The sequence below is a fragment of the Limanda limanda genome, chromosome 1 (genome assembly GCF_963576545.1).
Source record: "Limanda limanda chromosome 1, fLimLim1.1, whole genome shotgun sequence".
Classification (NCBI taxonomy): Eukaryota; Metazoa; Chordata; class Actinopteri; order Pleuronectiformes; family Pleuronectidae; genus Limanda; species Limanda limanda.
Window position 1 is genome coordinate 36,944,410 of NC_083636.1, and position 13,771 is coordinate 36,958,180.

The 13,771-nt window shown below is 43.5% G+C and overlaps 1 protein-coding gene across 1 annotated transcript in view; it reads left to right on the plus strand.

Moving 5' to 3' along the window:
• Positions 1–13,771, plus strand: part of rimbp2a (RIMS binding protein 2a) — a 56,353-nt gene that overhangs the window by 36,106 nt on the left and 6,476 nt on the right. Inside the window, exons 6-18 of the mRNA XM_061077962.1 lie at positions 21–71; positions 2,203–2,407; positions 3,431–3,588; positions 3,681–3,760; positions 3,897–4,006; positions 5,907–6,719; positions 6,978–7,001; positions 8,058–8,209; positions 8,981–9,760; positions 10,724–10,879; positions 11,250–11,396; positions 12,930–12,932; positions 13,353–13,458. Coding sequence (XP_060933945.1) covers positions 21–71; positions 2,203–2,407; positions 3,431–3,588; positions 3,681–3,760; positions 3,897–4,006; positions 5,907–6,719; positions 6,978–7,001; positions 8,058–8,209; positions 8,981–9,760; positions 10,724–10,879; positions 11,250–11,396; positions 12,930–12,932; positions 13,353–13,458 — 2,785 coding nt within the window. The remainder of the gene's footprint in view (positions 1–20; positions 72–2,202; positions 2,408–3,430; positions 3,589–3,680; positions 3,761–3,896; positions 4,007–5,906; positions 6,720–6,977; positions 7,002–8,057; positions 8,210–8,980; positions 9,761–10,723; positions 10,880–11,249; positions 11,397–12,929; positions 12,933–13,352; positions 13,459–13,771) is intronic.

Consider the following 13,771-nt stretch of genomic DNA (forward strand, 5'->3'; position numbering starts at 1 on the left):
TTTCTGTGTGTTCCCTGCAGGCTCGGGTGCAATCTGACCAACAGCATGAGGACGCAGTTCACCTGTTAAAGGTACAGTCACATCAACAAACACAGATCAGTGTCACGCTTTATAAATAAAGCTCGGATGAAAGAAAACAGTATTAGCCTGATGTTGAATACAGGATGTTAACAAGGAGACATACATGGCCAAATAACCTGCACATGTGCATGTTTAGCTATATGAGGAACATGATAAACACTTCCAGAAGATCTATCTACCAAATCTACTAAAAGTCAGCTTGTATATTACACAAGCCATACTAGCAGCTGTGAGGCTATGCACACTTATATGCGTACACTTAATGTCGGAAAAATAAGGCCCTGGTGACCTGATTTCTTATTATAATTGAGGTTTAAAGTAAACCATTTAAACATAGTCATTGTTCGGATGCTCGCCTCTTGCCTTAAAACAGGTTGTGTGGCAAAATTCCATCCTTTATAATATCCGCTAATGCCATGTAGGTAATTTAATGAAATTTTTTTTGTAGGGCACAGCTACAACTTGGATAAATTTACTTGTCAACACCAACGGCTTGAGGATCTAATTTTATGTTTGAAGGCGAAGTAAATTCAATTATATAACTGGACTTTTTGTTTTATATCAGCATATTTAAAACAGTTTTCCTCCAGGATTCCACTGTTGTTTAACTTTATCAGACTCAAACATCCAATTAATCCTGCATCCAGGCCGACCTTGAATGAATTTATAAATTTCCCTACGATCAAAATAACTGAGCTGCTGTGTTTCATCACCATCTTTAAGATCCTTGTCGCTGGTTCATCTACTTCAAATTGTTTTCTCATTTCACTCTATATCCTTTTGTCATGACAATAGTGTGCAGACTCTTTTGAGTGTGGTTCAAAGTGAGGTCATGTTATTATCCAACTTAAGCACTGGAATATACGATTTTAAAGAGGAAGCAGGCTGCGTTTGGTCGGTGAAATGGAAACTCCACTATAAATGAGTTATTTGTCGTAGAACCAAACAATTGACTCAATTTATAGTATCTATACCACAGGCCATTTTCTGGGTAATGTGTAGACATCTACTAGGATTAAAAACGGCTCCACTCTGTGAAGGGTAAAACCACATTCTTCAGTCATTTGGTGTTTTGGGAGCAAGTAAAACAAATATTGATATAATATGAAATTGTAAGAAACATAATTTTTTTTCAGTCTTTTCCACTTTTATTTTGTACTAGTATTTGTTATATTTTTCATATTAATATTTTTGTTGTTTTGCATAATTTTTCCTTCTTTTTATCAGTTATGATATAATTTATTGTGGTTTGGTTTTTATTTTCAATGTCGTCTATAATTTTTGTATTTCTTTACTTTATTCTTTTCTTTTTTATCTAAACAGAACAATAAGGAGAGAATGTTTCAGGTATTTATTTTATTCCCTGGTTAGTTTCATCTCTCCCTCGTTTCCTGTGTGAAGTCTTCAGTGACTATTTTGTGCAAAGTGAGAATCCCTATATACGTAAACTGAATACATCCTACATTTCTCTATCCCCAGTACCGGCTACACACCCATACATCTTCCTCTGATGCATCAGTGATATGATGTCTTTAATTTCTATATTGAAGGTTTAATAATCCTCTTGACGTGTTGCTCAGGCTTTGTTATCTGTGTTATATATCAGCAGCTGCAGCAGATGATGCCACACGTTCATTAGCTGCAGTGGTTTCACTATAATATGCTACCATAAGCTTGGAAATGTCTCTTTAGGGAGCTTTTTCTAATTGGGTCTGTGTTCGATCAGCATTACCAGATAAAATGCTGCCTATTCTTCAGAGGGTTTACATTTGATGAAGTACGCTATGAGTGTCATAGTACACACAGCATCTATTGCACTTATGTTCTTCCTGGGAGGAGGATCCCTCACATGCACATCTCTCTGAGGTTTCTAAGTTTTCCTTGTTAAAACGGTTCCTTTCGGTAGTTTTTCCCGACTTGTTGAGGGTTAAGGGCAGAGGATGTCGCACCTTGTTAAAGCCCTATGGGACAAATTGTGATTTGTGAATATGGGCTATACAAATATAATTTGATTGATTGATGGAGTATGTGTTCTTACATTTATCTCTTTTTCGTTTTTTTCCTCACTCTCTTCTCTCGCCCATTACGGTCCCCTTTTGCCCTCGTCATCGTCCGTCAAAGGTCAAGGTTCGTGACCTGGAGCAGAAATGCAGGTCACAGAGTGAGCACTTCCACCAGCTGTCCAAAGAGCTGCTGAATTTTAGTTTGCAATCAGATACCGTGGACATCCTGAAGATTAATCCCACCTCCACATCCCAGATCCTCGTCTCTCCAAACAGGAAACTTCCACGGGTCATTGTTGGATTTGAAGGCCAACGAGAGACAGGTGGGTCAGTTGTGCCATCGATACATTGTCTATACCAATTAACTTTTGACGGGGTGTAGCCACAACCAATCCCAGCTGATATTTGGCGCCCTGGAGTCCTGCACTGTCTTCATGTAATCCACTTTGATGTTCTAGCAAGTTAATTGTTGTTTTTACATTGTTTTAATTATATTCATCAACGGTTGTGATTATTGTGGTCTACTAATGACCTTTATCTACCCTCGCTGGTATCTTTGCTCTTTTCTTAAGCGTAAGAAAATGTTACCAGTACAACATGGTACTAACGGCTCATTCTGAGTGGGGTCCACTCATTCTTAAAATGATATGCACTGTAGACAAACTGGATAAAAGCATCAACTGAGTTATACGTGATCAAAAGGCTTTATGATCACAATGAAATGAGTCTAATCCCCGTCGTAGCCGTTGGATCAGCTTACTCCTGACCAGAGGTGGACACCATTAATGCTTATTCATGATCAATATCTACCCTAATTGATCACAGGCCTGATGTATGACATGAATGTGGTTTAACACATTAGTATTCTCACGACACACGGTGTAACCTGCAGAGGCAGCAGATACGGCCATATCAGCGATGTAGATTTATACAGTCTGCCGCAGACTACAGGTCTTTGAAGTGCTGGAAATCCTGTTTTATCTTTCCCTTCACTCAAAACTCGCTGATGCTTTTGTGCTAATGCATAATATTACTCGCTCGCAAACCACAAGAACCCAGAGATGCAGTGGATCCATGTTGTTGACTCAATTTCCTCAAGGAATTCTGCCATTTGCCCTATTACACTGCAGTTTTCTATATTCTATTTCCTTTTTCTGTGATGTCAGTGGTATTTAAGGACAAATGCATTGCAGATGTGTTGATGGGGATGGAAGAGGCTTTGCCACGGAGAGTGTTTGCTGTACACTCATTTCAACAGGAGATCAATAGCTGTGCAATGAGCAGCAAATGGGTGCAGAAGGAATGACAGTTTCTCTTTATTTGCTATGGGAATCAATGTCTGCCAGGCGATGAGAACGCGACACACACACCACGACTGATCTCCCAGTTCTTAACCTGCACAACGGAGACTGGAGACAAAGGACGACCAGACCTGCGGGCTGTCAAATTTAGCACCGTGACGACGGACCATCCCCGCAGCCCTCGACAGCTGACCCCATCAGAGGTGGTTCTGAATGACACCACATTACTAAATTTATATTAATAATTGTTAATAGTTGAGCTATCAATATCTTTGATTCTGTTGTCAATCTATAGATGGAGGATGAGGCCACCCCATCACCCAGGTCCAAGCCTCGCTACACAGGCCAGGTCCGCCTTTGCACTGCCCGCTACAGGTGAATAAGACCAACCTGATTTTATTGCACATAATCTTTTTATCAATGGCTTATTTATTAATTTTAGATTCTTACAAATAAAGGAAAGCTGCTGTTATGAAAACTAAGAGTCAAACATTAATATTCTTCCTTTCAGTTATAACCCTTACGATGGACCAAACGAGCATCCCGAAGCAGAGCTCCCCCTTGTGTCTGGAAAGTATCTGTACGTGTATGGAAACATGGATGATGATGGCTTCTACCAAGGTGAGAAACACAACAGGCGAACACAAGTAGTGTTAAAGGAGGAGGAGGAGATAACATGGCAAATGTAATCGGCACTAAAGGAAGTTATTCTTAAGCAGGTACTTAAATGACAAATGTCTACAAATAAAAAAAAGATCTGTATTCAGATGAAAGATAATAAAACAGCAGGAGGCCTCTTTTGCTCCTTTTCAAGTTCTGTTATTTTCCCTGAGTCAGTGTCTGAGAAATCTTGACAGTCACAACAAGCCTATGCATCATCATGTTTTAATTATCTCACAATGAGACATATCTCAAAAAGTGTGTCGGTTCAGTTTGTCCCCTAGAGAATTAGATCTATTTACAATATTCTACGTGGCTTCTAAATCCTTTACAAATGACCACGTTAGCTGTACATTATATTAAAAGCGTAGCTGTTGGGCATGTGTAGTGACATGTATTACAACCCGTCCGTGACATTTAAATTTCCTGTGACTATCTTGTTGACATTGTACTGTATGTATGTGACATTAGAATATAACATCTTCAGAAGGAGATTATCTGTAGACACCATTGTAAACACAAAGGCTGCTCATGATGTGTTGATTGACAGCTGTAGCATTAGTCATCTTTCCTCGTCTCTATATGACCATCACATAACTGCTGTCTATTTTCATCTTGTGACCTCTTGGTCTCGCATGTTGCAATAAAAACAATTCCTGAAAATCACAGCAACAACCAATACACACTTGACACTGAGCTACAAAACTCTCATATCAAAGTTGCGAGATCAGAAAATCTTTGAACATTGTATCAGTGTACTAAATGTTATTATTACATACCTTAATCGTAAATTGTTTTCATTTCTAATAAATTTTATCTCATTATATTGCTCTTGTGAAGCCTGTTGTAAACTTAAGAAATTAGCTACTGGAATATAGTTTATCATTTTTAGAAATAGTAGTTTTCCCACCACTGTATTTACTTTAAAAGTAAACTCCGGTGAGGCTAAGAAAAACTCCTGCACACTTTCCACAAGTGATGATTGTAGTGATTCTCTTGTATAATCTCTTTAGAATTATGAAGGCTTCTCCATCAGTGGCAATCCTAATCCCCCTGGCTAGAAATCCTGCAGCGGCCCACCACAGACGCAGTAGTACTCAGCTGCAGTGAGTCATTAGCTGTCGGCGGTGAGATTGCATGGCATCGTGGAGGAGCCTTGTATTAACCATGCAGGAGGGAGACATAGGCCTCAGACCAAGCTGTTGTCAAGATGGGACCTCAGTCCCTTTTAGCTTGATGACTTATCCAGCGGGGCTCAGCTTAATCATCCGCACACACAAACAACACACACATCATAAGGCCTCACTGGCCTCTGTGGGAAAAGGGATTGAAGGACAAGATGATGATGAGGTTTTCTTAAAGACGAAATTCTTCCCTGTGGGAAAAACTGCAGAGACTTCTTTTCCTGCATTGACCAGAGCATCGACAAGCTCAGAGGTATTCCAGGAAATATTTAAAATCAGAGTTCAAGTTCTATAAACATTTCCTCGCTTCTGTGTTTACCGGAGAGAGTATAAAACAAGCATCAGAGAACGAGTGGTACATCTTAGGGAATAGTACATATTGTATATTTACATAACTCACATCTCTCACTCTCTGACTCATTCCCACCTTGCAAGGACAATACCTCACTGACGACTGTGTATTCATGTTACTGCTCTCCTTTTGTGTTTGTCTTGTAAGGACGCATTAGTGAGGCTAATGTAAGTGAGGCTTATATTTGTAGGAGGATCCACTGAGGCACTTTAATACCAGAGATGGCTGTTAAAGGTTGCTGTTTTCAGGGATTTAGGCTATTTGTTCATCAATATGAAGACTAAGCTACAAACTAAAGTTTTTTAATTAATTTTCTGTGTCACAGGGGAGCTGCTGGATGGCCAACGTGGACTTGTCCCCTCCAACTTCGTGGAATTCGTCCAGGACAAGGAAAAACTCTCTGGGGAAGGAGGGGATAACCTGGGCCTACTGGACCATACTGGACCCCTGGCCTTGATGGGAGTAGATGGAGGTAGCTCACAGGATGGCCTCCTGGGCTCATCCCATGCCTTGGTTCCCTGTAGCAATGGGACAGGGGGGCCATTTGACCCCGAGGACCTGGCTGAAGATGTTGTGCCTTATCCCCGAAAGATAACTCTGATCAAGCAGCTGGCACGGAGCGTCATCGTGGCCTGGGAGCCTCCACTAGTGCCTTTGGGCTGGGGGAACATCTCTGGCTACAACGTGTTGGTAGACGGGGAACATCGTGCCAGTGTTCAGTACGGTGGCCGGACCAAGTCTTTGCTGGAGAAGCTGGACCTGGACGGGTGCGTCCACCGGGTGACTGTGCAGTGCGCCACCGACCGGGGCTTGTCAGACGAGCTGCGGTGCACGTTGCTGGTGGGAGCCAACGTGGTTGTGGCGCCATGTGGTCTGCGGGTAGATGACATCCAGCGTGACACTGCCGAGCTCTCCTGGTTGCCTAGCAACAGTAACTATGGTCACACTGTGTTCTTGGATGGGACAGAACACGCGGTGGTAAAGCCAGGAAGGTATAGACTACGCTTCCTCAACCTGAAGCCCCTGACGGTGTACAAAGTCACGGTGTTGGCACAGCCGCACCAGGTGCCATGGCAACTGCCGCTGGAACAGAGGGAGAGGAAAGAAGCTGGTGTGGAGTTCTGCACTCAGGCTGCAGGTCAGCAAGGCTCATTTCTATACAGGCACAGTATCCACAGTACACACATGATTGTGATTCTGCTTGTGTTTTACATTTAGACAATGTTGTGCTCTGTGTGTGGGACAGATGAAGACAAGTTACTGCTACTACTCTGTTTACATCAGTTTAATGTAATGTCAGCTCTAATATGTAACGTGATGCCTTAGTAATATCAATCTTAGAGTATAAGAACGCATTGCCTTACCATGCCATTGTTGTGTATTGTATTTTGTCTAGGTCCAACACCATATTGCAGAACAGGTCAGAATGAAACATCAACGCTGGGCTGGGTTTCCCATTCATCTTAGCACTAAATGATCTGTTTCTACTGAGATTAAATTAGTGCTATGATACTTCTGGAAGAGAGTGAAACAGATAATAACCTATTTTTCAAAATTAGTTATATGGTTATGTGGGCAAAATTGCATTTTGTTGTGGTTCTGAGATTGAAAACACTTTTCATTAACAAACAATGCACTCATTCGTATATATTTAATAAAACACTTTATTAATTCAAATTCAAATGCAGTTTGGCCCAAGTTTACTTAGTGCACCGATCACATAATTTATGAGAGAATAGCCCCTGCATCACAAGATATGATTAGTTATCATACCGGTGAATCATTTCCTCAGCCTGTGGCCTGGCCTACAAGAACCAGCTCTACAAAAAGCAGTTCCCATCCACTGCTCACACAGAAATGACCATTTTGTATCATTGTGCATTTGCTTCTGCTTGAATGCAGCAGTGCATGTTTTATCCAGCGATCCAGGAGAGTGGAAGACAGAGATTGGGCTTTAGTTAATCTCTCTGGATTGTGTCCTGCATGCTGAGGCAGCAGTGTTTCTCTGTGGAGAAGCTTGCATTTTCCATTTTACCTTTGTTTTTATCCTATAAAAAACTGTAGTGTGTAGTTATGGTGTAGAGACTAAAAGGGAAATGTTTGGTAAAATAATGACACATTGACGATTGCCTTGTTCGAGTTGACCCACAATAAGTCATCATATACTTGAATGACATTTTACATCGCTGTGTCTTGTGAATGACTTCCATTAGCACTGTCACTTTATTTTATCTGCATGGACTGTGAATCTTTTCAAAGTAGAAAACAAACATGCAGGGTAAATTATAAATACATCCAGTTCCTTGTTTCCTGATCCTCCCTCTCTGCTATGGGGGCATTTCTGTGCATGGTTGTGACAGTGCCCATTTGTGCATTTGAGGAATGCTTCACACCCTCTGCTCTTGTTTGTATGCTAGTGATATTAAAACCGTACATTATTAATGTTTCCCCCTGCACCTCTTCTCTCACCTCCCAGGCCCTCCCCAGCCTCCCCATGATGTGCGGGTGCTCTGTGGGCAGGCGCCGGGGGTCCTCCAGGTCTGCTGGAAGCCCCCCATCCTCTCTCCCGCTGGCACGTCGAATGGGGCAAATGTCATCGGATACGCAGTGTGCACTAAAGGACAGAGGGTGAGTTAGCGAGCGTTACTCTACCTTGTTGTAGCTCAGGCTGTTGAAGGAAGGTATAATGAGCGATGGTGGATTCAAGGCCTGTCTCATGATCAGAGGGAGAACTGGAGACTTTGTGCTGCATCATGTCGAGTAACAGAGGTAGAGATTTGTCGATACACAAGCATATGGGGCCCATTTTTCAACATTTTATTTACAGTACACATGTGCGGTATGTACAACACTCTTTTTTTATTGTCTTAACATGTGTAATCCAGTAGAAATGTGAATATACATCACAGATGGGACGCTAACAGCCTCTGTCGCTGAGTGTAGCATCAAGTCATCCCTGCCCTCAGCGGACTCAACAGTGCCACCTACTTGTGATTTGATATCAGTGCAAGTTTCACAGTGTTGGACCTGTGAATGTGATGGAAAGTTCTCTCACTCCCTCTGGTGACTGCTGAGGAGAATGAACACACTTTAGTTGACTTCCAGTTGAGAAGAAGGTGGCGTCTTGCCAGTAAAGAAGTGAAAGCTAAAATGTCTAATTGATTAGAGGTAAACCGGTTATGGTTCTCTGGGAGCCCGAATATGGCAACATGGGGGGAGACTTTTATAATCACGGAAAGTATTTTTGACATGGTATCAAAATAGTTCAGCCAAAAACAAGAGAGTAGCGGACAAGAGTAGAACATATGGGTTAAATTGCAGGATGAGGCATGACATTTGTCGCATTTGTCAGTGATACTGGTTTACTTGTATTAATAATTATTCTTTGTTTGAATGCAGATAGCTGAGGTGTTGTTCCCGATGGCAGACTATGTCACTGTGGAGCTGACGAGGATCCAGTGCCTGGAGGCCAGAGAGGTCATCGTCAAGACGCTGTCAGTACAGGGAGAATCCCAGGACTCCCACGTCGCCGTCATTCCAAACAACCTGCTTGTGCCTCTACCTCCGATCCCCCTGCCCCCGCCAATGCACCCCCACGCAGGCCCCCCTCCCCACCACCATGTACAACCCCACCCCCAGTCCCCTCACCTCCCTCACCCCACGCCCCAGCTTCCTGCTCCACCCCAGGCACACGGACAACCACTCCCACCTCATGCCCAGCACCCTCAACCCCATCCCAGACTTCCTCATCCAGGTGGACCTCCGCAACCCCAGCTCCGGCTCCCACATCCTCAGCCACAGCAGCTACATCTTCAGCAGCGCCCACCCCACCAAGGTCCCAGGCCCCAGCACCAACTGCCTCTGCTGCCCCACCACCAACCCCACCCTGTACCTCAGAGACCAGTAAGTGCCAGAGACCTGGATGCCAAAGAGCATGCTGCCCACCACGGAGGAGCTGTTCCACCCGGCCAGCCTGGTTGGGAGCCCACACGCTCGCCTTCGTCCCAGCCTCCTGTGCCCATGCAAGGCCACACCCTCGAGGCCCCCCCCCAGGGCAATCCACGCTCCCCCTCCCCTCAGAGGATTCTTCCCCAGCCCCGAGGCACGCTCATCCCAGACACCGTGGCCAAAGCCATCGCCCGGGAAGCAGCACAGAGGGTAGCAGCGGAAAGTGGCAAGGTCTGCAATGGACGTTCTCAATCCAATCACACAATAGTATAGATAGGTTTGCAAAATTCTGGGAATATTCAAAGTTGGGAACTTTCCATGGGAATTAACGGGAATATACGGGAAATTTTGTGGGTAATTTATACCAACTGTATTTACCTTGTCACATACAGACATAAATATAAACATTTTGTTTTGCCATAGGCTGATTTGAGCCCTGAGGAAACTTTGGGCACTTGACTATATGCTTCTGCATCTTTGTGTCATTCTTAACATAGGTCTTTGAACAGTATTTGCAAATGTACACAGCCTTTCCTTCTACATTGTTCGGGATGAAATGTCTCCACACATGAGAGAGTGCACGTGACATTGTTCTGTAGAATAAGATGAGAAAAAAGTTTGTAAAAAAAAATGGCCACGATGACGCTCCGTGCCAGAGATATAAATAGTTAGCCAAACAATTGGAATCGTCTGTAAACATATTTTACAATTGATGGATAAATCAATGGAAAGATGAACAGATGAACAATCCTCAATCAGCATGCTAATATTTTTTCCCAGTAATATCATGGAAACTTACCTGACTAGTCCTGCACACTACAGCAGGCCTCAATAGCCCTGCTGTAGTGTGCAGGATGCTGGGAATTATCTGTGCATGTGATGGAAGAATGCACAGTGGAGGGTTGAAACTCAACATGCAGTGTGTGCTGTATTCCATACATCTTTAAAATAGAGTTTTGAATGATATTTTTATTGCTCAGCGTTTAATCTGCGTATTTTATTTTTTTTTCAAAATTCTCAAGCTTAACTTCCCATGGAAACTTTCCGCCCCTTTGCAACCCTAAGTATAGATGCATACAATGAAGAAAAACTAACACGCAACAAGATAAAGTTAGCATGAGCAAACTGCAAAAATACAATAACCATGTACCACTGTAACTGTCTGTTACTCACACACTGGTGTATCATTTTCAGGGCGACAGGAGGCCGGTTAGGTACGGAGAGCAGGGTCAATCATTTTACCAGCATCACTCTGATGAGGAAGAGGAGGACGAGGAAGGGTTTGCGTGCGGCCGTCGGAGAGGACCCTCTGTGGATGAGTTCCTCAGGGGCTCCGAGCTGGGGAGGCCGGTAAGATCAACACGATAAGTGACAAATCCTTTTGCTCTTTTTTCCAGCTTCACCTCATATGTGTTTTACGATGGAAAACCTCCTAAGTGTGTGTGTATGTTTGGACGTGTGTGTGTGTGTGTGTGTGTGTGTGTGTGTGTGTGTGTGTGTGTGTGTGTGCGCATGCATGTCCGGGTGGTTGCATGCACGCACTCCTGTTCCCATGTCTGCAGTCATGCGTGTGTTTGCCCATCCATGTATGTTTGACGTGTGCACGCATGTTATGTATGTATGTGAATTTAAACGATTGTGTCTGTGTGTTTGTTTGTTTGTGTGTGTGCGGGTGTATGTGTGTGTGTGTATGTATGTGTGTGTGTGTGCCTACCAAAAGCCTAACTATAGTCACAATGAAGAATATCACAGCGAAAGCAGCCGGGGCTCTGACCTGTCTGACATCCTGGAAGAGGAGGAGGAGGAGCTGTACTCTGAGATGCAGCTGGAAGAGGGACGTCGACGCAACTCGCACAACACACCCAAGGTGCAGTTCTTTGCACTTATTCTAAAACCAAAGAGTAGGGCTGGGCGATATGACTTCAAATCAATATCCTAATTATTTAAAACTTTTATCTAAATTACAATTAATGAACGATTAGTTAACAACACCCACCCTCAATGGGGCGCATCACTCAACAAGCGACTCTGCTCCACTGCTCTTTTCTAATCAGTCCCGCGTAGAACTGATCTTTATAAACACCTGCTGGATTCACATTTATCTTCCTGGATGAACTGGGCGTCGCTTCCTCCTGCAACGATGAAGCTAAAAACCCTGCGCTGCAATATACACACTATACGGTAGGAACTCTTCCCCTGTCTGCAGTCCTGCGTGTGTGTCTCCTCGTCCCTGTCGCGCTTCAACACAAACTCGACGATCACAATTATTTATTTATTAATCGAAGATGTCAGGTCATGAATCCGGATTGCTCTGGTCATTTCAACCCTGACGTCCTGGCTGTGCGCGTCACGTTATGTCTTGTGTTGTGTTAGAACCGGCGTGCAGGCAACATTTTTCCGTGTCTCCTAAACTTTAGAGAATCGAACAAACACAAAGTGAACTTCATCTCCTGTAGCCTACGTGTCCTAATAACTACTGATTGGTTTTGGTCCTAATTGTGAGTGCAGGTCAGCGGGGGAGTGAGGAGGGAGGACGGGCAGCACGGTGAACATAGCAGACACCCGACAGTTCATGACTGCACATATTGGGGAAAGTGAAACTGAATAAACCGACACAAGCAAAATTGGGTCGGTTAGAGGCTATAAATGTCACTTTCTATACATTTTGGATTAATTGCCCAGCCCTACCCAAGAGTCATAACCAACCAAATTTATTATTCTTTAGTGAAAGCCACAGGCACAGTTACTTCAACTGAGTCTGCTGCCTCAACTTGCATTTGATATGTGTTGTTGGTGTGTGTGCTGAGTTTAATTCAGAGTTACATAAAAAGAGAAAGAGGGCAGAAAAAATGGGTTTGAAAGCATCAGCCCACGGATGAGCGAGGCAGAGACAGCGGATCTGACCCTTTCATGAAAAGAGGGTCGGTTGTTTTGAATGGTGCAGAACCACAGAGAAAGACTGACTGGGTTTAAAGGTGCAGCCTCCATCTCTTTCACGAGGTTATTCGCTGCCGAGTTGATGGAGCTGATGTTGGTTCACTGCAGAAACGACACCAAAGGAGACACAGATACAGAAGCTTATTTTTCTTCTTGCAGCAGCATGAATTAAATGACCACACCAGGGAGGAGAAACTGGAGCAACAGTGTCAAAGTTTGATTATCCACTCCGGATATTAGTGGGAAAATCTTGCTATTTCATTTTGCCATTGTGCTTTATTATCAGATGGAACTTTCTCGACACAGATTTTGAGATTATACAAGTTGTGTAGCAGCTTGTTTGTACGGTGCAGGTTATGAGGAGGATCGGAGGTAGCCAGAGGTTGTGGCGGTGTCTGGAAAAAACCTTTCATGTCTAGGCATCGTGGAGAGAAACAGTGAGAGATGGTCTGTGTCTGAATAGATTGTGATTGAAGTTTTCAGCATCACGGAGAGAAAAGGTGATTTACAGGGTTTGAATGTGTTCAGCATGTCAGAGAGAGAGAGAGTCAGGTGTTGGAGCAGTTTAGGGTCACGATGGATTTTCTGAACAAGCCTTTACATATTTATTTACGATGTAATTAGTCTTTGCTTGGTTTTAGATTGTGAACATTTCCTGTGGGCTTGTGCGTGTTGGAGTGTGTGTCTATACGTCTGTGTTCCAGTGTGCCTGTCTGTGAGTGCTGCATGATTTTGTTTACATGCAATTTGTACTAAATGTGAGTTGTTGATTTTTTTCCGTTTTTTTGGTCACATACGTTTTTTGCAAGTTTGTCCACGTGTCTGTGAGCAAACTCGTTAAATATCTAATGTTTGTGAATATTTCCTCTGTTTGTGTGCATTTCAGTCAAACACCCCGGGTGGGGGCGGTCACAACCGGGAGGCGGGGAGAAGAGCTCACCATCATGGCGGTCCCCAACCTCAGAGACGACCTCTAATGGTCCCTTCCATTGGTCAGTATGGGAAGGTGGTTGAGGAGAGAAATGATTTTGAAATAATTCCAGTTGTGTGTGTGTGACATAGTTAGTTTGTTTCTCTGTTAAAGCCTTCATGAGCTTCTCTGTGTCTCCAGATCACCTCTGTGTGTATGAACCATGCTCATGCCCTTCACTACCTGAACATAAGCTAGATGTTGCAGAGAATATTATGATGTGCAGTTGCTTTTTTGTGTGTAGTTGTTAGGTGACAGCATGACTCTGCAGTTGACCTTTTGGGAGGTTGTGCTTTGCGTTGTAACCCCATCACCCTTTAATTGGTGTTTCCCGT